The 24168-nt window shown below is 50.2% G+C and overlaps 1 protein-coding gene across 6 annotated transcripts in view; it reads right to left on the reverse strand.

The window, feature by feature from the left end:
• Positions 1-24168, reverse strand: part of Rph3al (rabphilin 3A like (without C2 domains)) — a 192495-nt gene that overhangs the window by 23261 nt on the left and 145066 nt on the right. For all 6 annotated transcript variants that reach the window (XM_045158492.1, XM_045158494.1, XM_045158495.1 and 3 more), the window contains one exon: positions 3168-3342. In XM_045158492.1, coding sequence (XP_045014427.1) covers positions 3168-3342 — 175 coding nt within the window. The remainder of the gene's footprint in view (positions 1-3167; positions 3343-24168) is intronic.

A 24168-nucleotide genomic window follows, 5' to 3' on the forward strand; every position in this document is an offset into this window, starting at 1 on the left:
TCAGACCCACCGGTCAGCCTTCCTTTTCTAATAGGGCTCAAGAAAAGAAATGGGCACAGGGCTGGGATGTGAGCAGAAGACAGGAGGAGGTGCAGGGGGTGGAGGAGAAGCGGGGAGAGGGAGAGACGAAAAAGGTCAGCGAGTTGGTGCTAAGTCTCAGGTCCACATTTGTGGGAGGAACTGTGGGCAGGAGAAAGATGCCTGGCCCCGGTGTCCTGGGAGGCTGGGGTCCAGAGAGAGGGAAGAAGAGAGAGAGCCGCTTCCTTACAGCAGGAGGTTTTAACAGCCTCCAAACATCTCCTAGGGCTGTTCTGAGGAGTCTATGATGTCGCCAGAGCCCCTCTACAATCTCTTTTGCAATCTCAGGGAGAGGGCTGTTGCTCATTCATTTGCTTGCATGTCTAATGAGAACGTATTCCATGCTTACTCCTCTTATGCCCCATGCTGTATGCTGAGGTGTTGGCCTGTTAAGGACAACTGTGGCTTTGTCACATCATCTTCCAGGGTGGTGGGGATTGTGTCCTCGGCACTGTCCACTCTGTCTCCATCTGACCTCAGTCTGCTCAAATATGTTCCTGGGTCACAAGTTCTACCCTGAGCCCAGTCATTTTCAGAGCTGGAAAGCATATGGGTGCCCAGTCAGGAGGAAGCTAGACAGGTAGTATGTCTACCTGCTCCCTACGTGGGGTGGGGGTAGCCAGGAGGGAAGGGGTGGTGGTGGCAGCCCTTGCCAGCATCAGGGCTTTCCACAGGCAGGCACAGATATGCCCTGCCTACAGGCTGCCATGGACCTCACCGTGAGACCACAGGAACCATTGCTGTGCCCTGTGACAGCAGGGGACTACCATAGGCCAGAAAGCAGACCTTGGCTTCAGCACAGGCTGACCAGAGGGACACGGAGGCCATGCAAGAACACGTAGTCCCAGGGCACACAGCCTAGCTGGCTCTCTGTAACCCTCCTGGCCCACCCCAGCAGTGCAGCTCCTGTGGGCTGCCACAGCTCTACAGTCCTCGGCTCCCAGGCCCCATCTCCTCCGCCTCCGCCTCCGCCTCCAGCTCTTCTTTCTCCTTCCACCCAAGTTCAAGTCCAGTCCTGCCCACATCCACGGCACCCCACACCCCAGTGAAACTTCTCAGTGTGAACACATACACTGCTGCCTATGGACCTACATCCCCGGTCACCTAGAGAGGGCAGGGCTTCAAAGCAGCTGACACAGGAGCCTGGTAGCTAGGCTCTCTGCTACCCCGAGGGGAGTGTCGGCCTGGCCTGGCCCGATGTAAACTCTGATCACACACAGTGCCGATTACAAGTGTGTGAGGACGCCAGCCTCTTCATCTAAGTGATTAAAACACCATCTGTCTGTGCAGCTGAGAAGCTGGTGGAAGCCCTGTGTGCATGCGTGTGTGCGTGTATGTGTGTCTCTCTGTCAGTGTGCGTGTGCCTGTACGCATGTGTATGCCTACGTGCCATGTGTGTCTGTGAATGTGTGTATGTATGTACTGATCTAGGGAAGGCAGGTGAACGGTGGCGATTTCCAGGATGGGCATTTACACCCCAGCTGCTCACACACGCTTCAGCCTTCCCTTTACCACCCACTCAAAACAATGTTCTGAACGTACCAGGCCGTCCACGTCTATTTCTGAGGTCATGTCCCCTTCCTCAGTCTGGGGGACAAGAATGTGCCCTGGAAGAAGAGGGAGATGGGAGATGGCCACTTCTTCAGGCCGATTGGCCATGGCACCCCTGTGGGGTGCTGACCCTGGTCTGGCTGGGTTGCTTCCCTCCACTCTTCCTCCCTATAGGGACTCCACCTGCGGTTCCCATCTGCATCCCACCCTGGACCTCATGCATGCTTGCCTGTGATGTCAGCAACACTGAGCCACAAACGTGAGGAGTTCCAAGGACAGCTGCAGTGTGTGTGGGGAGTGGAGGGCTGCCATGACCAAGCAATGCCAGGTGAAAGGTGCCCAGAACCTGTGGGTCAGTGTGCATCTGACGTGGCCACCTCTGGGGCGTGCTCTGCCAGCTTCAGCTTTTTTTTTTTTAATTTTTTTTAATTTATTTATTTGAGAGCAACCGACAGAGAAAGAGGCAGATAGACAGAGAATGGGCATGCCAGGGCCTCTAGCCACTGCAAAGAACCTCCAGATGCATGCACCCCCTTGTGCATCTGGCTAACGTGGATCGTGGGAATCAAGCCTCAAACCGGAGTCCATATGCTTGACAGGCAAGCACTTAACCACTAAGCCATCTGTCCAGCCCCAGCTTTAGCTTTTTATGAACATGCACGATCCTTGTGAGGAGGAAAAGCAGCCACATGACACAAAGACAGGTCATCTCCTTAACATCTTCAAAAGCTCCTTTGAAGCTACTGTCAGGCCTATGATCTCGAGGTTACCTCCCCCAAGATGAGCCACCAGCAGCTGGATGACCCACCACCCATCTGGCTGCGCTCTCACTTAGGCCCTGACTCTTGGGCTGAAGTGTGCACACTTCAAGGCAGAAGCCAGACCCAAGAGGGCAAAGGCCTGCCCTGCACTACCTCTGCCCCACACCGAGCCTCAGGCCAGGCACACTGGGGCTATTACATGCCAGCTTTCACACTTCCTGTGCCTGTTGAGAGACCAGCAACTTTGAAAAGAAGACCATGAACACAAAAGAATCATGTGTGCTATGAAGCACTTTCGACAGCACCGGGTACTATTAAGCAGGACACGCCCACCTCTGGGCAGCCACCACAGACCCCAAGAACCAGGCACCAAGTGCTCTGCTCATTAGGACCCCTTCCACAAAACACATGAGGGGAAGAGGTCTGCCTGGGAAAGGCCCTCTTCCCACTGCCATCTCATCTCTTACACTGGGAGGTGGCTCAGTGGCAGGGTGCTCGCTTGTGCAAGGGTCTAAGCTCCATCCTCAGCGCCTCAAGAAAACAAAACACAAAAACCTTCCCACATGACTTTCCAGTCCTGCAAAGAACCTTAATTCTTCTCATGACATCCCTGCCCCTAAATTAGCACCCCTTTGGAAAACCGCCACGGACGCTGTATAGAATGAGCAATCACAGAGCTGGAGGTTGGAGTTGTCCTCTGCTTTGGTGAAGGTTGGGTGCCCAGGACTCGGGGAGGCCCATGGAGGGCGTAGTGAGCACTGGGCAAAGTGGCCTTACCTCTTCCTCGAGCCCACGTGTAAACGCGGCTGGTCTCTGCACTCCGGAGCTCTGGTTCCAAGTGTTCCACAGGAAGGGGTCGGAAGTGGGGGTCATCAGCCCGGCCAGGGGTCTTCAGAGGCAAGATGTATTTGGGGAGTCCTTTGTAGAACCAGGCCCCTGACCTCTTCCAGACCTGGGAGAGGAGACATCTGCTTAGAACGCAGGACGCAGAGCTGCCCTTCCTATGCAGTGTGGCACGTGGGCCCCGCCTTACCTGTGCGTGCGTCACACAGGCCTACTCTCTCCCGTCTCCAGCCCTGCTTTTCAAGGATGGGATGGGGAGGGCAGGGCTTAGAGCCAGGAGAGGGATTCTGCCTCTGCCCTCTTAGGCCAACGGGCCAGGGCAGACCCAGAACAGGTGACATACATAGCAGTGCTCTGAATGACTGAATGGCATGGGTAGGTAGATGGATTGATGAATGAATAACCAAATGGATGGAGCTGGTAATATGAGCATCCCAGAATGCTGGGTGGATCCCTAAGGCGCTGAGGGTATCCACCCCTTGTCCTGATCAGGAGTGACAGGGCAGGAGACATTGCAGGCAGCCTCCTGGGCTCCGAGGAGTCCTTTCATGCTGCACCACCCCCAGCATGGTCACTCTTGCTCCCTGCTCTTGATCTCCCTGGCGGATTCAATAGCAGAAGAATCAAAAAGAATCAAGCTGTTGCTAGGCGTGGTGGTGCACGCCTTTAATCCCAGCACTCGGGAGGCAGAGGTAGGAGGATCGCTGTGAGTTTGAGGCCACCCTGAGACTACATAGTGAATTCCAGGTCAGCCTGGGCTAGAGAGAGACCCTACCTCAAAAAACCAAAAAAAACAAACAAAAAAAGAATCAAGCTGCTGTTTGCTCCAGTCACTTGCCATGGCTGCGTGGTTTTAGGTGAATTACAAACCTCTCTGACCTCAGATCTCTTCACTGGTGAAGTGTGATCGAAATGCCCGCCCAAAGGGGCTGCTGAGGAGGCCAGAGTGCTTGGCCCAGTGCCCAGAGCCCAGAGCCTTCCTTCCTCCTGCTTGGCCATCCCCTCGGGGCTCTGGTCAGTGACAAGAGGCTTGAGGAAGAGCCGGGCTGGGCCACAGCACAGTATTGGAAGCTCTTCCTTGAGGGCTTCTGCATGGTCATAGAAGGAACCCGAATCTCCGGGAGCCTCAGATTAGAATTCGGAGCAGTAACAGAGCTAAGACCCGGAAACTCTTTAATGCCCTTTTCAGAAAGCACCAAGTGCTTCACAGTCTCTTTTCCCAGGAAGGGGACTGAGTCAGGATGTTGAGAAAGGAGGGCTGGGGGTGTGAGGAAGACTGGTGTCACCTTGGCAGAGAAACACAGGTCTCAGGAGCTCTGAGCAGACTTTTCAACTTTGAATCCCAAGTGTGCCACCTAGCTGCTATGTGATTTGGATAGATCGGCCCTAGGAGCCCCCTTCCCCAAGGAGAGCCACTAGCAGGTGACCCCCTCACCCCACCAGGAGCAGCTGCAAGGACCCAACCCTGCATATGGAGCAGCCACCTCACAGGCGTGGGGCTTACGGTCACTGTCCCCCCCCCCCATGATGAGCAGCAGCAGCTTCTTTACATGCGGACCGAATCCCCTGCTAGAAAGGAAGGGTTTAAAGTCAGCGGCTGTGCCCACCTGACTCTCTGAAGACAGTGGCAGCCTCCCATTCCCCAAAACATCCTTGGCAGAAGGGAGGCAGGAAGGGAACGGGATAGTGAGCTCTGACCTTGTACTGTAGGACAGCCAAGGGGCTGCTGCAGGACTTCTCTGAGCCTTTGATGTGCTAGTATGCCCAGAGGCCTCAACAGGGTGAAAGAACACAACACGTTCCCTACTTAGAATCTGCCTGGCTCAATCCCAGCTCCTTCTCCAAGTAGACAGGGCTCACTTCGTTAGGGTCCAGGCTGCAGCCCCGGTGTGAATCACTCATCCACCCCTTCCAGCAACCCTGTGCAGAAGGCTGTGGCTTCTTTCTCCTCCTTCGAGCTGTTTTGTCTCTTAGTGCTGGGGCTCTAACCCAGGGCCGCGAGCAGCTAGGCAAGCGCTCTAGCACTGAGCCACAGCCCAGCCTGGGTCCGTGGCCGCAAGGGCAGGTGGGAGGAGCGCTCCAGGATGCCTGCTTTGGGAAGTTCTCTGCAGCCCATCCTGAGCTTCTGGAGCAGGTGATTGCTCTGGTTCGAACGCTTTTCCTTCCAAGACTCATGTTGATGGTATTTGGAGGTGGGGCCTTTGCAAAGAAATTTGGTTACCTGAGGTCCTGAGGGTTGTTGTGATGACACTAGTGTGGTGTTAGAAGGAGAGGAAGAAGCTGGGCCTGATGGTCTAGGCCTGTAATCTCCGCCACTTGGGAGGCTAAGGCAGGAGACTGCAAGTTAAGGCCTATCTGGACTGTACAGAGTGAATTCAAGGTCAGCCTAGGCAACTTAGTGAGACCCTGACACAAAAATAAAAGGTGGGCTGGAGAGATGGCTCAGCTGTTAAAGACACTTGCTTGCAAATGCCTGACAGCCCACTACCTACATAAAGCCAGATGCACAAAGTGGTACATGTGTGTGGAGTTCGTTTGCAGTGGCAAGAGGCCCTGGCAAGCACATATTCACTCTTTCTGTCTGCCTCTTTCTCTCTGTCTCTCTCTCAAATAAATAAATAAAATATTTTAAAAATAAAGAGGCAAGAGCCAGATGTGGTGGTGCAAGTCTGTCGTCCCAGCACTTGGGAGGCTGAGGTGGGTGAATCTCCAGGAGGAGTTGGAGGCTACCTAGGCCACAGAATGAGTTTGAGGTCTATAAGACCCTACATTAAAAAGCAAAGTTAAAAAGAGGACTGGGGATGTAGCTCAGTGACAGAGTGTCTGCCACGCATGCAAAAGCCCCTAGGGACCACAGTTGGGGAAAAGGAAGAAGAGGAAGAGAAGGAGGAGGAAGAAACAGAGTGCTTGCTCTGTCCTGCCAGGGGGCTGCCTGCTAACATGTTGTGATGTGGCACGGAGGCCCCTAGATACAGACACAGACTCTTGGATTGCCATTTCTAGAGAGGAGCCAAGAAACTTAAAATATATATATATATATATTATTATTTATTTATTTAAGAGAGAGAGAGAGAGAGAGAGAGAGAATAGGCACACCAGGGTCTCCAGCTACTGTAAACGAACTCCAGACGCATGCGCCACCTTGTGCATCTGGCTTACCTGGGTCCTGGGGAATTGAACTCTGGTTTGCCATGTAAGCATCCTACCATTGAGTTATACCCTAGCCTGCAACATAGCCTGGGAGTTTCAGCCAAGTCTTTTTTTTTTTTTTTTTTTAACCCAACACAGGGTCTTACTCTAGCCCAGGCTGGCCGTGAATTCATGGTGATCCTCTGATCTCCACCTCCCAAGTGCTGGGATTAAAGGCATGTGCCTCCATGCCCAGCTTTTTTTGAGGCAAGATCTCATTCTAGCCCAGGCTAACCTGGAACTCATGCTGTAGCCTAGGCTGGCCTTGAACTCACAGCAGTTCTCCTACCTCAGTTCCTGAATGCTGTGACTAAAGGCGTGAGCCACTATGTCTGGCTATCCCCTAAATTCTTATAGCTAACCAAATGGAATTATTATTTCAGACGAAAAGAGGAATGCAGAGGAAGTATATCACAGATGCGCCCTGGCACACTTCCCTGAAAGTGCGTGTGCCAGCCCCTCCTGTCCCTTCTCCTCAGCTGCCGTTTCCCCTGGCATGGCACAGACACAGACAAATACCACGGCCTCACCTTGTGCCCTAACAACCCATCTCCACCCCACCTTCCTGTCAAAATACTCTGATCAGCAAGAGCTTTAGGCAGACACCCTAAAAAGCATAAGATTCAAAGTTCCAGGCTAAAATGCACGAGACTGTTGGTCGTCTCCCTTTTGTGGGGGCGCATTCAACCCCGAAAGCCCTGCACAACCGTCACCAGCAGCGCAGGCCGTTCCAAGGCTAGCCAATGGAACAGCTGGCTCCATGAGACTCTCGTCTGATACTCTCCTCTCGTCGCTGCTGTCCAAAGTGGGCGGATGCATTGATAGCTCACCCTGCCACCCGGCATGGTTGGGATCCTGGGCCAGTGTGAGGACAGGCAATTCCGGAGTTCCCACACAGGCGTGTCACCCAGTACAAGAGGAGCAACCACGCAGAAGTGCATGAAACACTCTGTCAATGTTCTGGAAGTCCTCCTCCACGTGGGTGAGCGCGTCTAACATGAGTGGCAAGGATGGGAGCCAGGCCACGTTCTAAGTAGCACGCCCTCCAGGCACCTTCCCCAGCTTGCCATGCTTCCTGCCCCCTCTGAAACACACACAACAATGGCTTCCACTCCCATGACTCCTGCCCCGCGCGTCCAGGTTCATCACTTATTGCCTGGCATCAATGTCTGGCCCCCTTCCCAAGGACAGGGATAGGACAAGCCCTCCCTGGGAACTCCACCCAGCCCAGCCCAGCCCAGGCCAGGCCTGCACACAGAACATTCCCTTCTGGAGAAGCTGAGGGTCAGTGCACAGTCCCGCTCTGCTCCCCATGTGTGCTTTGCTGTGATAAGGCCAGCAAAGCAGCCAGCCTTGAAAATGTCATTTAATGAGAAAAGACCCACCCAGCTGCCATGACACTGGCAGCATTTAACGCTCCTTAGTACCACTGCTTCGCGCTTGGCTTCCAGGTTTTCATTACCATTTCAGCTCACGGGCAACCCGACTGTAGATGCTGATGGATATTAGCCAAGATGTTCCCAAGGAATTTTAATTACCACGATAACAATCACTAATCGCCAGTGTTTCCTAAATGTCTGTGGCTGGAGCAGGTGCTAAGTGCTGGGGACCCCTGGTGGAAAGAAGTGGAGGTCTGGGGGAGTGGCTGCTTTGCAGGGTGGGGAGAGGGAACAGAACACCCCAGGCCCTTTGCTTAGCTCTTTCCCAGTGCCATCCAGGCTCCCTGTCTCCCATGCCCCTGACCTTGCTCAGATGTCTTCACTGACTCAGATGTCCACTCTCTGCCCCTCTCCCACAGGTCAGAGCAGGGGGACAGTTTAGCCTCTGTATACTATTCCTACTAGCTGCAGTATCCTTTACTGGGTCTCCACTGGGCAGCCACACTTCCCTGAGGAGCCTCTCATGCCACCTTGTGCAGAATCAGGGTCTTCTGCTGTGCTCCCAAGGCCATGGGGTACCACTGGGACAGCAGGCCACACAAGCTGGAATTCACACTTCTCCACCCTCCCAACCAGGTCTCTGTGAGCTCTTCAAGGGCAGGGCTACACCCAGAGTCATTTCTGCACCCAGCGAAGAGTCTGCTATGATGCTGGCCGATGAAATGAAGTGAGAGAAGGCACAGCAAAGGAACCATCTCCAGGGTCCAGAACACGGGCTCTTGCTTCAGGGAGACCAAGTTCTGCCTGCAGTATAAGCCCCGGGCTGACCTAGCCTTGAAAAGCCGAAGAGCCAGCCTGGTACACTGTGGTTCTTTCTATACTGTGGTCACTTTAAGGGTCTCTGCAGGGCCAACTGCTGTGGTAGAACACTTGAGTATATATGCGTGTACACACACACACACACACGGCATGCAAGTGCTAGTGCTTCAGGAGCTACCAAACTAAACCCCACAGCATAGCCTAAAAGGCACCCCAGCCTTGCCTCCTGCCAGCCTCCCCTGAGCTCTCTAAGTTTTCTCTTTCCTCCAAGTCTCAGTAGATACTATTCCTTCTCCCTTCCCCAGACTACAGTGAGCCCACCAATTTTTTTTATTTAAAAATTTTTTTTGTTTTATTTTTATTTATTTGAGAGCAACAGAGAGCAAGGAAGGGAGGGAAGGAAGGAGGAAGGGAGAGAGAGAGAGAAACAGGCAGAGAGAAAGAGAGAGAGAATGGGCACCAGGCTTCCAGCCACTGCAAACGAACTTCAGATGCAGGAGCCCCCTTGTGCATCTGGTTAACATGAGTCCTGGGGAATGGAGCCTCGAATTGGGGTCCTTAGGCTTCACAGGCAAGCGCTTAACCACTAAGCCATCTCTCCAGCCCAAGCCCACCAACTTCCACAGACAGAACCCCGTACTCCCCACACCTTGATACACTATGATCAACCGATCTCCATGTTTGTTTGCTGCTAGATCCAAAGTTATACAGCAGCAAAAGCTACCCAATACATCCAGAAACTTCCAAGATGAGAAGAGGACAGATATAACTCTCACACCATGCTGCTATTTCCTCTGCCCAAAATAACCTAGGGCCAAATGCCACACAAGCACCTCAAAAAAATGGCCCCAAAGCTTTTAGAATTATTCAAACCAGCCCATGCTAAACTGTCCCCCCTGCCTGCCTTTCCTATAGAAACTCAAAGCCACTGTGGCCTGTGCCTTTCCCTCACGGCCCCTGTGGCCCTGCATGACATGGTGGCCCCTTCTCTCAGATCTGCAAGCCGTTCGTCCCATGGCATCGCTCGGTCACCTTTGGAAGTTAAGACACCAATCACCAAACACAAAAGACTTAATGACAATTAACCTCAACACGCAATCCCAGTCACCTATTCGTCGGGGAAGAATGGAGGTGAGCGCGGAGGAGGGAGAGCAGAGCCTCCACAGCCAAAATTCACTTCTGTGTGCTAACGCTCACAGAAGGAGGAAGGAGAAAATGTTATCTGAAGTTACAAATGTAATCAAAGTGCTAAAAATACTAAAATGATCAAAACTTAGGAGGGGAGAGAGGAAGCAGAGTGGTGGAAGCCAGTTAGCTGGCTCCTCACCTTTCACAGTGTGAGTCAGCAGCAGGCGCTGAGGTGATGAATCACGGGAGCCCTGACAGGACCCCACATGTGAGCGCCAGGGACCAGGTGAGGAAGGGCTCGATGGGTGACTGCCTCCACTGGCTGATGTTTTGCCAAGCAATTTGATTTTTTTTTAATCACATGCATTATTCTGATTAAATAAAAAAGATAACAGACTGGTAGTTGAACGTTGGTGTTATTTGATCCTGTGGCCACATAACAGATTGACCTGTAGGGCATTGGAACTGAGTGTGGCTGCTGCATTGCATGTGGATATGGCTTTGGGGAGAAAAGCTGGTATCACAGGAGAGGAAGGAAGAGAGGTAAGGTCTTGCTTAGCCCCAGCTAACCTCGAATTCTCTATGTCGTCTCAGGTGTCCTTGAACTCACGGCAATCCTACCTCTGCCTCCCGAGTGCTGGGACTAATGGCGTGTGCCACCGCACCCAAGTAGTAATTATTTTTGAAGTACAGAATGGTAAGAAAAGACTTTATGAAGCTATGGGTAGTTTGAAAACATTAGTACATGTACGTAACCCTACAATTGTGGTCCCTGAAGAAAGCCTAGCTTCTCTTCGCATGTCACTGTCCCCTCCTAGCCACCAAGAGTCAGGATTTTGGCAGTGGGAACCATGCAGCAAGCAAATCTGGATCTAGTGAGAAGCAGGAAGGACTGTGGGGCATCTTGTAGTTGGCTGAAACCATGTTACTCTCTGGGGCCGATGGACAGTATCCTGTGACTAGGTTTATGTAGCAACAAACTAAATATGAAAGCTGTGATGACAAGCTGGGCTCACTGTAGTGGATCTGGAAGGTCCTTCAAGAGCCCAGGTCCTGCCAGGCGTAGCGGCACACACCTTTAATCCAGCACTCAGGAGGCTGAGGTAGGGGGACTGCTGTAAGTTTGAGGCCATCCTGAGACTACAAAGTGAATTCCAGATCAGCCTGGGCTAGAGCAAAACCCTATCTTGACAACAACAACAACAAAAGTCCTGAAAGGACTATACTAAGTGAGGTAACCCAGGCCTAGAAAGCCAACCGTCACATGTTTGCTCTTATATGTGGATCCTAGCTACAAATGGCTGGACTTCTATGTGAGTAGGAAGAAAACTCAGTAGCAGAGGCCAATAAGCTAGAAAGGAGATATAAAGGGAATAGAAAGGGGGGACTTAATAGGATGGAATTGTATATATGTAAGTAGAAGAACAGATTAATGGGAGTTAAAAGGCCCAAGTGAGGTCAGGAGAAGAGACTGAGTAAAGGAAAGGTGGAGGGAGGGCTAATCAAAATCTAAGAGGATATAAATAAATCATATGGAAACCTACTTTTTTGGGCAATGGAACACTCAGGAGCCATAGATTGTTGCTAGAAAGTTGTCAGTACCAAGGATGGGATACCTTCCAGTGAGTTGTTGGCCAGGAAGAACCCTGATGCTCCCAAAACATTACAGGCCATTGCCAAGGCCCTTGGTTTCCCACCAGGAATAGATGGTAAGACCCTATTGCTGAAGACACCACATACTTGGGCTGCAAGGCCCCTGAGAAATCCTGCTGGAACTGAGCTGATAACTTCTTCCATGTAGACCAGCTGACAGAAAGCTGGAAGAAGCCATTCTACATGCAGTTCAATGGGAGAAAGAGAAATCACCAGTGAAGATACTCAACAGTGGACACTGCAAGCCTTATATTTGACCGGGCAGGCCAAATGAGCCAATGGGTGCAATAGTGGCATGTCTGTTATGGGGGAAACCAACTGCTCTCTAATTGGACTAGAGGCCCACTCCATGGGAGGGAATACATACCTGATACTGAAAACTTAAAACAGGGGTAGTCATGAGCCCTAGGGGTGTAATGTCAGCTACTGTCTGGCTAAAAGTATATACTATGCTCACCAAACTGCCCCGTAAGTACTTCTCTTAATGTCCATACCCATATATTAATGCTACTTTCGCTTTTGGTTACAGAACCTTCTCTTTTCAGATGGCAGTGACCTTGGGATGACTCAGAAGGCACCATGGTGCTGAGAAGAAGTGACAGAGGAGTACTTAGCACTGAAATATCTCTATCACACCTTCCAAGGCTCAGGGTCCATTGAGGAAGAGGTGGTGGAAAGAATGTAAGAGCCAAAGGAAGGGTAGGACTCCTTACAACGTGCTCCTCCAGACACAAAATGGCCTGGATATCCATGACCTCACAGTGCCTGACACTACCTACACAAGACCATCATAACAGGAAGAAAAGATCATGATATCAAAACAATAGAGACTGATTGAGAGGGTGAGGGGATATGATGGAGAATGGAGTTTCAGTGGGGAAAGTGGGAGGAGGGAGGGAATTACCATGAGGTATTGTTTACAATTATGGAAGTTATCAATAAAAAATAGGAAAAAACATTAAAATATGGAGTCAAGGGACCTGAAATGATCTGAATGGTTACTATCTTCCTCAGTTTCTAAGTCTATAAAATAAAGTACTTAAAACAGTGTAAAAGATAAATGTTCTAAAGGCTTGGTCCCCAGCAACCCATGGTGCAGGTGAGAGGTGTTAGAGCTGAGGCCTAGTAGAAGGTCTTCATGTCACTGGGGCAGGTCATTGAAGAGGATAATTGGACCCTAAGCCTTTCTGTTTCTTCTCCCCAGCCATGAAGTCTTGCTTTGCTATCTATCAGACTGTAGACTGAAACCTCCAGAACAGAGTCACAAACCTCTTCACTTCACAAAGTGGCCATAGCACATGTGTCTCGTGGGACTAGGGAGTGGACTTACACAGGACTCTGCCAGGCTCTTGGTCCTGGCTGATGCTGAACCAAGCAACCAAGAGGAGAGGGGCTGAGGTGTCAGACACATTTGTTCCTAGTATTGTTGTTTTCTTTTAAAAATATTTATTTGTGTGTGTGTGTGTGTGAGAGAGAGAGAGAGAGGCAGATATCGAGAATGGACACCTCAAGGCCTCCAGCCACTGCAAACGATTCTAGATGATGCGCCACCCTGTGCTTCCAGCTTATGTGGCTCCTGGGAACTCGAACCTGGATCCTTTGGCTTTGCAGGCAAGCACCATGACTGCTAAGCCATCTCTTCAGCGCCCTAGTATTGTTTTGTCAGAAATGTTCTCTATTGCTTAAATCTGATTGGGGCTATCTGGCCCCAAAATTCTGGCTAATAACTAGTTTATCAGCAGCTGCACAAGGCTTCAGGCCTGTTCAAGTTGGATGGTGACTCAAATCCATGGTATGGCAATCGTGGATGGGTTTGGACTGTAAATGTCTGTTCAGAGTTTGTGAGTGAGGGTGCAAAGTGGGTCACGCGGCCTGTAGTTCACGTTTGTAATGGCAGAGCCAGCGTGAGAGGGGGCGGCAGCTGCTCTTCCTCGTAATGAGGGGAGCTCTGCAGGATTAGAGACCACCCAGCAACTCTCAGGTCTCGGGTTCCTCTTTATCCACACTAGCAAAGAAATGAAAATGCAGACTCAAGAGAAGGGTAAGTTATGAGATTTACTTACTTATGTATTTGGTGTTCTGAGGCAGGGTCTTACGCTAGTTCAGGCTGACCTTGAATTCACCATGCAGTCTCAGGGTGGCCTCGAACTCTCAGCAATCCTCCTACCTCTACCTTCCAATTGCTGGGATTAAAGGTGTGCGCCACCATGCCCAGCCATGAGATTTATTTTAAGGAGAGTTAGTTTTAAGAAGGAAAGCAAAGCAGAAAAATACCCAAGACAAAAGAAATTCTCCACCTTCCCAGAGACTGGGGAAATCTCCCTCACACAGGGAACAGGCAAAGAAGTAAGGGGCAAAGGAAGTAAGGGACACACACACACAAAGCTCAGGTCCCCTTGTATGAACCAGGCATCCAATTAGAATGAGTCTCATCACCAGGTTTAAGTGTATAAGGAAGGGACCTGATCAGTTGGTGGGCTCAAGAGGGCTGACTCAGGAAGGGCCAGCCCACAGGTGCCAAGCCTAGGAAAGGTTGAGAAAGAAGGAGGAAGCTGACACTGCAGTTATTGTTTGTAGCCATCTTGGGTGAGACTGAATCAGACACGAGTTCTAGTCCTGCCAGAGCAGACAAGGTGGCCTCCATCTTCCTGTGGTCCACTCTCTACCTACCTACCAGGAGAAGCTACCTTACTCCTAATCTGTATATAGGGCCACCCCCTTTTCCTGTAATCCAGAGTGGTAGGAATTCTGACCCTTACTGGATACTATGGATGTGTGCCAGCGAAGGAAAGCTCAGCCTCACATGCACTCTTCCTTCAAACTGCTCAAAGGTAGCTCAGCTGTCCATCAAAGGCATCCAAAGAAAACACTGAAGAAGGATGGGTTCATGGTATCAGAAAATGCATTGTGGGACTGGAGATGGCTTAGCAGGTAAGGCACTTGCCTGTGAAGCCTAAGGACCCATGTTTGACTCCAGGTCCCATGTAAGCCAGACACAAACGGTGACGCAAGCGTGTAAGGTCGTACATGCGCCCAAGGTGGCGCACATGTCTGGAGTTTGATTGCAGGAGGCTCTGGTGTGCCAATTTTCTTTCTCTCTCTCTCACATTAAAAAACAAACAGGCTGGAGAGCTGGCTTAGCGGTTAAGTGCTTGCCTGTGAAGCCTAAGGACCCTGGTTCGAGGCTCGTTTCCCCAGGACTCGCGTTAGCCAGATGCACAAGGGAGTGCTCACATCTGGAGTTCAGTTGCAGTGGCTGGAAGCCTTGGCATGCCCATTTTCTCTCTCTATCTGCCTCTTTCTCTGTCTGTAACTTTCAAATAAATAAATAAAAATAAACAATTTTAGCCGGGCGTGATGGCGCATGCCTTTAATCCCAGCACTCGGGAGGCAGAGGTAGGAGGATCGCCATGAGTTCGAGGTCACCCTGAGACTACATAGTGAATTCCATCCAGGTCAGCCTGAGCCAGCGTGAGACCCTACCTTGAAAAAGTAAAAAAAAACAAAACAACAACAACAAAAAAAACCCACAATGGTTCACAAAATACAGGTAGAACTCAGTTCAAATAAGTGATGTAAATAGCACTATAAAAATATAAGCCAGGCGTGGTGACACACTAGGGAGGCAGAGGTAGGAGCGTCAGTGAGTTCAAGACTACACAGTGAATTCCAGGTCAGCCTGAGCTAGAGTGGGAGCCTACCTCAAAAAACCAAAATAAATAAATAAAATTATATATATATAATCCTACCTACATCTACCTACCTGTGAGCTCAAGGCCAGCCTGGACTAGAGTGAGAATTTACCTTGAAAACACCACAATTAATAATAACGACGATAATGATAATAATATACAGGGTGAGGGTGGCTCCATAGCTATAGGCACTTGCTTACAAGGTCTGCCAGCCCAGGTTCGATTCCCTGTGTAAAGTCAGATGTATGAAGTAGCACATGCATCTGCAGCGAGGCCTTAGCATACCTATTCTCTCTCTTTCAGATAAATAATATTAAAGAAGGTTAAAAAGTAGTTATGGGCTGGGAGATGGCTTAATGGTGAAGGCGTTTGTCTACAAAGCCTAAGGACCCAGGTTCGATTCTCAGGACCCACATAAGCCAGATGCATAGGGTGGTGTACGCGTCCAGAGTTCATTTGCAGTGGCTAGAGGCTCTGGCCTCTCTCTCTAATAAACAAATAAAATGAAATATTTTTTTAAGAGTGGTTTTAAAGGAATTAGAAAACAATAATAATTGAATCCAAAATTCTAATTCCATATTGTCTCAATGAAGCCAAGTGACTAGAAATAAAGTTTTTGAGTACCTCATTTTGCATGGTGATGGAAAATTAACAAGTTTTTATTGCAATATGATTAGACAAAGATTGCTCTGAATATTCAAAAAGTTAATATATAATCACATACCTGTCTATCTCTAGATAGCTACCAAGACAACCAGTGAATTAAAACTAGGAAGGTTTGTCATTTTGACAAGCTTAATTTTATTTTCTTCCTTTCTTTTCCTCTTTCTTTCCCTGGATCCCTTAAGTTTTTCTCTTTGTGGCCTTTTTTGTTTTTGGTAGAGTTAAGTTAGTCATCTCATCTCACTCCTGGCTCCCCGCCACCACCCTGCCTCTAGAAGATGGTGCTTGCAAACAGCTTCTGAAGAGGGGGCCATGGGTTCAATTCATTCACATAGCATGCGTGTTAAAACTGAGCTAGGGAGACACAAGTCAAGTGTTACTGGAATTAGGCGGTCTAGACTATCTTCCCGCCAGGTGAGGCTCCTCACACTGGGCAGGGTCCTTGGTGTTCAGCCCCCGCCGGCTGTCTGCACCCATGGCAGAGCTGTCAGCAGCCTTTTCCCTCACAGCTTCCTTCTCCTTCTAGATAGCTCACTAGTTCTCACCCTCCTTAACTGCCAACTCCTAATTGAGGTGTTGACTGAAGGCTAAGACCCCTCCTAGGAATATTAGCACATTTGCATTTTAAAGAATAACACTTCCCCACTTTTTTTGTTAGTGCTGGGGATGGAAGCCAAGGTGTAAGGCATGTCAGGCAAGTGACTATCACCGAACCACAGACCTCTGAGCAATGCCATCAGTATGGGTGGGGGTGTGAGCGCGCGCGCGCACACACACACGCGCACACACGCACACACACACACACACACGCATGCACACGCACACACACACGCATGCACACGCACACACGCACGCACACACGCACGCACACACGCATGCACACGCACACACACACACACACATGCACACGCACACACGCACGCACACCCAGGAGGAAGCCCTACTATGCTCTTCTAATCCACCCTCAACGCTGGCAGAAGTCATCTAGCCTGCGGAGTCTCCTTCCTCCTGGATCTTGCTGGTGGGTGGCTGGTTTTCCTGGGTCTCCCCACATCTCTGTCTGATGTGTTGAGGTCCCAACCTCACCAGGACAGGGCTGGACACTCAGTCTATATAGGCAGAGCCTCACGCTGCTCCTCCCTCTGAGCTGCAAGGGTCGGAAGCTGTGCTCAGCCCAGTGGGGCACTGGCTTCTCAGGGCCCAAGTCTCCTCTTTGCTTCAAGCGGTTTTGATCCGCCAGGTCAGTTTGGGAGACAGACACCTGCCAGCACAGCGGGAAGGAAAAACTGCAGCGTGGAAAATATTCCGAGAGTTCTATCTGCTTTCTGGACAGGTAACTCAAACCCTGTGGCTGGATTATTTCAGAACCAAAGTACTTCAGCATTTGTGACCCTCTCATGGGTGGTGAGGGGGATGGCTCCCAGAAGGCTCTAGAACAATCACTGAGGGACCTTGTCAGTGTTACAGGGCAGTGGCAACAAAGGCTCCTGATGGGGAGGGGGAAGGGCACAGTGGTCCCCAGTATGAGGAGCAGGCTTGCTGGCCCTCAGTTCCAGCAGCAGCCCTTTCTGTAACACAACTTTGGCTCATCTCTCCAGCCTGCGCATCTCCCACACCATCTGGGAAATGGGAAGGTCCCCAAAGCCTCAGGGACCCTCATCCCCTCATGTCCCTCTGGTCCAGAATGCTATCTCCCCCTTTTGTCCTGGACAGTCCTGCACACTCTATCACTTGCATTTTCAGTATCTCGCACATGCTCCCACCCCACCCCTAATTCATAAGCAGTGTGAGATCCTTTTGAATCCCCGGACTGACCTCTCCCCGCCTCCCCCGCAGGTCTGAGTGCGTGCTCAGGTGTGCTGGTGAGGAAGCTCTGCCCTGGCCCCAGATGGAGTGGGCTGCACACAGGAAATGAAGAGAAGCTGCGAGCAGAAAATTGCACAGGCCAATTATAGCCAGCTAGGTCTTCTCAGAGGAGCTTTATGATTTTGATTCAATTCCCAGAACAACAAATACGCCTATGTTTAAACACAGTCTCCGAAATATGTTCCGCAGCCAAAGTGAAACCACTGGCCCCTCGCTCCGCAGGGCTTGCGGGTGGGGGAAGCGTGGGGTCTTCAACGTGGGAAGCTTTTCTTCTGCATGCATGCGATTATAGCTTCACTTCCCATCTGTCGGGTTACCTCATGGGGAAAACCTCTAATTCTGAGGTTCCGTGGCCTTCTCTGCTTTCCATATTCATCACTTCCTCCCTCTTCCTGTTCAGCTCTTTGATTTGTACCCTACATTCTGGATCTTACAGGTCCCTCGGGGTTACTGATTCAAACACGTTCTTACTGTTGTGTCCAATTTTGGTGATCTCATTTTACCTTTGGGTGTGTGTGCCTGTGACATGTAGCATACACATGAAGGTGTCTTTCATACATAGTATATTTCAAGAATCATCTTCAAATAAACACCTGTATGCTTGTCAAGAAACCAAGTATTATAGGATCTGAGAAGCCCTGGTAAGGCTGCCTTGCCTTTTAGAGGTAACCTGCATCTAGAATTTTGTGTTAAGCAATTTCTTGCTTAATACATGCATGTTTGCAACTCATTATGTATTCTTTGCTGACTTGTGGGGTTTTATTGTTTTGATCTCTGACTGATCTTCTGGTAAGCTTAGCTGTACTACTGTCTTCACTGCTGGACATTATTTCCTGTGTGTGAGTGTGTGTGTGTGCGCGCGCGTGTGTTTTCCTGGGGACTGAACTTAGGGCCCTGCATCTGCTAGGCACATGTTCTCACTGAGATACATCCCCAGTCCTCTTTTACTTATTTATTCTGAGACAGAGTCAAACTAAACAGGCCAGGAAGGACTTGAACTTGAAATCCTCTTGTCTTGGCCTCCTGAGTGCCCACACCACCAGGCCTGGCTCAGCTAGTATTTATCTATCCATTCTTCTGTAAAAGCACATTTAGGTCATTTCCAGGTTTTTTTTTTTCCTATTATAAAAGTATTACAATGTGCCTGCTTGGCATCATGTGTGCCCCACTTGCTGGGCTGAAGGGCGTGAACAGGGGATGACATTTAGCAGGAGCTGCTGAGGTGCCACGGGGGTGCACTGCCAGGTGCTCCCCTAGAAGAGCCTTTCTGATTCCACCTGTGAATGCAGCACTGGGAGCTGGAGCACGGGTCCATGTAGTGTTGGGGACAGAGGCAAAGTCCCAGGGCCAAAGAGACATGGAGGCACTGAGAGCCAAAGCTAGATTCAGAGATGCAGACAGAGTCAAGCAAGGCCAGGCTGGCACTGGGGCGGGGGGCGGGTGATGGTGGTGGTGGTGGTGGTGGTGGTGGTGGTGTGTGTGTGTGTGTGTGTGTGTGTTTTAGCCTGGTCTACAACATAACTTAGAAAGCCAGGGCAGGGAGAAGAAAGGCAGGGCACCGGGCCCCTGGGGAGCTGGGGACCCTGAAGGATAACAAGGCTTGGGGCCACCTTTGTTTATCTGCCCTGTCCTGTGACCAGCACACACCTGCTGCAGCAGGGGCCTCTGGGGGTTCTTGCTTAGGGCAGCCCACACTGGCATGGGAGAGCTCTGGAGGAGGAGGCTGGTGTGGTGAGAAGCCCATCACCCCAGGCTCACAGGGTCGCTCCCGTGTCCCAGCAGTGCCACCTCTCACTTGTCACCAAAGGCCCCAGAGCTGCTGTTTAGTTAGAAAATGAGAAAACTAACAGTACCCAGCTCTGAGCCTTGTGGCCAGCCTTCGGAGGAATGCAGCAGAGGCCAACCCTTCCTGCTTTTGCTTTCCTACCAGAACTTTCTGGCAGCTCCACATGACATGAGTCTCGAGTTATTTCTTTAGGCATGCTGTTCTGGGAATGGGAACCACCTAGAAGCTTAGTAAATACTTTCTACTGTATGAATCAACCCAGTCTTCAGGCTTTATCTGAAAAACAGCTGACTAGGGGGAGGGGCACAAGTATGCCAGGCAGTGTCGTTTGGCATCTGAAAACGGGCAGGGAAATTGGATCAAATTTTATTCAAATTAGTGTGAGACCTAGTTCAGATGCTTTTCCCCAGCTTTTCACTCACCTCTCCAGAGGCAAGCAGGGGGAACTACACCAGGATGCCACAGGCTTGCCAGGAAGGGAGGGAGGGGCCAGGTACACTGTGGGCTCAGGATGGTGTCAAATCAGCTGAGAACACACGTGCCCTGCACCTTGCTATGATCAGAGTTGGTCTCACATACATAGGCTTACCAGTCCAAGCACACCTGTTGTGGCTGAGTAACTAGAGGTGCCCAGTGGAACAACAGAGCCAAATGCTAGTTCCTGTAGGCCACCTTCATAGAAGACTGTGCTGGCCATGATCCAGTACCCCTATGGGGATCGAGGCTCAGCACCTGACGGAGGGAAACCTGGTGCTCTGTGGACACACTGTGCATTAGTGGATCTCCTCTTTTTTGAACTGCCCTTAGCTCAGTTAGTTGCTAGGATCCCCACTAGTATATTTCAGTCTGCTAAAATCGAACCCCTCTAGAAGGGTTCCACTTAATGGTTAATTTTTATTGTCAACTTGAGTGGATTTAGAATTACCCAGAAGATACACCTCTGGATGTATCTCTGAGAGGTTTTCAGAGGGGTTTAACACAGGAAGAAAGATCCACCCTAAACGTGGGATGGACTGGAATCCTATACTGAATAAAAAGAGAGATGGAGCGACTAGGGAGATGAGGAGTAGATAAAGCGCTCGCTACCCAAGCTGGAGTACCCAAGTTTGACTCCCAGGCCCATGTTAAAATAAAACAAAGACAAAAACAAAAACAAAAGTCAACCAACCAAACAAAAACAAAGCCAGGAGCACACGCTGACAGTGAGAGGCGGAGACAGGAGAACTTTCCAGAAAATGATGGCAAGTGCAGCGAAGAACAGCTGAGCAAGAGACCCTGCCTCAGATGAGGGGGGAGACAAAGGCCAGCCTGAAAGTGGGTCTCTGACCTCCACATGTGCTCTGGCACGCACCCCTCCCACTCCAGCTTTCCCATATATGCACACAAATAATAACTTTTTAAAAGCTGAGCATGTGGCATAAGTAGATCCTAGGAGTGGGCCTTTAAAGGTTTTATCCCTTGATCCTGTGCCCACTGCTGCCTGGTCACTAGACTGTGAGAAGTCACCACCGCACACTCCTGTGGCCATGAGACTCCACCATGTCTTCCTGCCATGATGCACTGCAATCCCCTGAAACCATGAGCCAAAATAACCCTCCCTGACAGGGAGGAGGCTAACGATGGTATCAACATGACTGTATATACACTGTGTATATAAATAATAAATTAAAAAAAGAGTATTTAAAAAACAAAAAAATGAAGTCAATAAAGAATAATCATATGTGCAATTAAAAAAAAAAAAAGCTGAGCACATTGGCACGCTTTAATCCTAGCACTGGGGAGGCAGAGATAGGTAGAAGGATCATCTTGAATTTGAGTCCAGTCTGAGACCACATAGTGAATTCCAGGTCAGTGTGGGATAGAGCAAAATTATACCTCAAAAAACAACAACAACAACAACAACAACAAAAAAAAAACCCTGACAAAAGGGAGAAATGGAGCTGAGCCCCAGTGTTCACCTTTCTCTGCTTCCTGACTGGATACAATGTGACCACATGCCTCAAGCTCCCGCCACCATGCTTTCCTCAAGCTGGTCTGCATCTCTTCAAATCATGAGCCAAAATAACTCTTCCTTTTTTTTCAAGATAGGATTTCACTCTAGTCCAGCCTGACCTGGAATTCACTATGTAGAGTGCTGAGATTAAAGACGTGCACCACCACACCTAGCTCCTTCCTTCCTTCCTTTCTTTTTTTGCTCTCCAGTTTTTTGAGATAGCGTCTCACTCTAGCCCAGGCACCTGGAATTCACTATGTCGTCTCAGGCTGGCCTCAAACTCGCAGCCACCCTCCTACCTCTGCCTCCCAAGTGCTGGGATTAAAGGTGTGCACTACCATGCCCAGCCACCCTTCGTTTCTTAAGTTGCTTTCGTCGTAGCAACAAGAAAATGTCCCCCGCACTTATTTTGTCCCATGCTGGAATACACAGCACCTACCTGTGCCACTATGACCGTAGTCAGGTGCACAGTTCGGTGGCACTAAGTGCCTGCTCGCTGCTGTGTTAGCGCATGCACCCTCCGCGCACGGAGCCGCTTCCTAGACCAAAGCTCGGCACCCGTGACATGTGCGAGCCCCTAGCAGTCACCTTCGACTTTCTGTCCCCATGAACTTGCCAGCCTTGGGTACCTCGTCTACGTGGAATCACACAGTAGCTGTCCTTTTACAGCTGGCTTACTTCACCTAGTGTGTCCTTGGGGCCCATCCATGACGCAGCATGTGTCAGCATTCTTTCCTTTTTGAGGCCAAATAACATGAGTACCATTATGTGTCTAACACACTCTGTCTATTCATTTGCCTGTCGACAGACACTGGTTGAACTCTTGGGAATAATGGTGCTATGAACTTGAAGTACCATATCTGCTGGTGCCCTAAATATCAGCTAAGGTAAACACCCAGAACTAGAAATGCTTGATAGTAGGGTAATTCTGCGCAAGTTTTTTGAGGATTTACTGCTGTTGTCTATACCATTTTACACTTCCACCACTAGGGCACAGGGCTCCTGTTTCTCCACATCCTCACCAACATTTTGGATTTTCTCTTTTCTTATAAGAGCTACCCTAATGGGTATGACATGTGGCTGGTCTATATTAACATTGCAACCTCCCTACACTTCAGACCCTTCTGCCCATTCAGAATCCAACAGACTACATAATCTCTTTGCATACTAACTTGCTCATGTTTTTTTTTTTTTTTTTCTGAGGTAGGGTTTCGCTTTAGCCCAGGCTGACCTGGGATTCACTATGTAGACTCAGGGGTGGCGTCAAACTCACGGTGATCCTCCTACCTCTGCCTTCCAACTTCCAAGTGCTGGGATTAAAGGCGTGCGCCCCCACGCCCAGTTTGCTCATGTTTTAACTGTCATCTCTAGCCCCTGCTAGAATATGTAAGTCCAGAGAGGGTTATTTGGCTGGGTTTTTTTTTTTTTTTTTTTTGGTTTTCTGAGATAGGGTCTTACTCCAGCCCAGGCTGACCTGGAATTCACTATGGGGTCTCAGGGTGGCCTTGAACTCACGGCAATCCTCCTACCTCTCCCGAGGGCCGGAATTAAAGGCGTGCGCCACCATGCCCGGCTCTGTTTTTTTTTTTTGAGGTAGGGTCTCATTCTAGCCCAGGCTGACCTGGAATTCACTATGGAGTCTCAGGGTGGCCTTGAACTGACTGTTTTTATTCACTGCTGTTTCCTGAGGGCCTATAACAGTGCCTAGCAATAGGGTTATATTAGATGAATGAATGAGTGAATAGAAAGCAGCCGTGTTAGCTGGGTGTGGTGGTACACGCCTTTAATTCCAGCACTTGGGAGGCAGAGGTAGGAGGATCGCTGTGAGTTCAAGGCCACTCTGAGAATACATAGTGAGTTTCAGGTCAGCCTGGGATACAGCAAAACCCTACCTCAAAAAAGAAAGAAGGAAGGAAGGAAGCAAGCAAGTAAGCAAGCAGGCAGTCACAAGTGGCTTAACTGCCAGCTCCATCCACACATTCCTTGGTGTCTTTATGGAAATGACCTCCTTTCTCTTAGCCTCAGTTATTCCACCTGTCAAGGGGAGGTGGGGGCAACAGATCCTGTACATCCCTTGCTGGGCTCCTGTGAGGATGCTCATTGCTTGGGCTGCAGCATGGCTAATGTCTGCTGTCAACGACCGGCCTCCCTGGTGCACAGAGATTAGGACAACCAGTCTAGAGACTCACAGCATGGGAATGAAGTTTCCTCTGAGGTCTGCTAGCATCTCAGAGCAAAACTCTCCCTCCAATCAGAGGCTGAGACAAATACCCCAAGCAAGTGACAGGGAGGGGTGCAGTCTATTTGGGGCACACTAGTCTGTGACCTCGTGGGCACCGCAAGCCTCTTCCTGCGGCTACTTGTTCCTGTGTAGGAGGCCGGGAGGCAGCAGCGCTGATAAGGGACTGCTTGGCAGAGCTGTAGCAACGTGGGAGGTGACCAACACACTGAGGAAGTGTGACCATCCGGGTCCCCCAGGAACATCACAACAGCAGCCCAGATCAAGCCAGGCACAGATGGTAAGGCATTTAGGCAGCCACCTGCCCCGGCACCAGCCACCCACTCCTGAGCGCGCTCACAGGCCTGTGGAGGGGGCCCTCGAGCAAAGCTGTTTGCATCAAAAATCCAAACTGCAAGAGACAATGAGTATGGCAAGGCAGATGGCAGCCTGCAGCGAAATAGGCTGCCTGCCCAGAGGCAGGTGCTGAGTTTGCTGGGCTTGGCTGGCACGACTAGTTCCCACAGGCATGTGCTTGGGGCGGGGGGA

This window comes from Jaculus jaculus, chromosome 9 (genome assembly GCF_020740685.1).
Source record: "Jaculus jaculus isolate mJacJac1 chromosome 9, mJacJac1.mat.Y.cur, whole genome shotgun sequence".
Classification (NCBI taxonomy): domain Eukaryota; kingdom Metazoa; phylum Chordata; class Mammalia; order Rodentia; family Dipodidae; genus Jaculus; species Jaculus jaculus.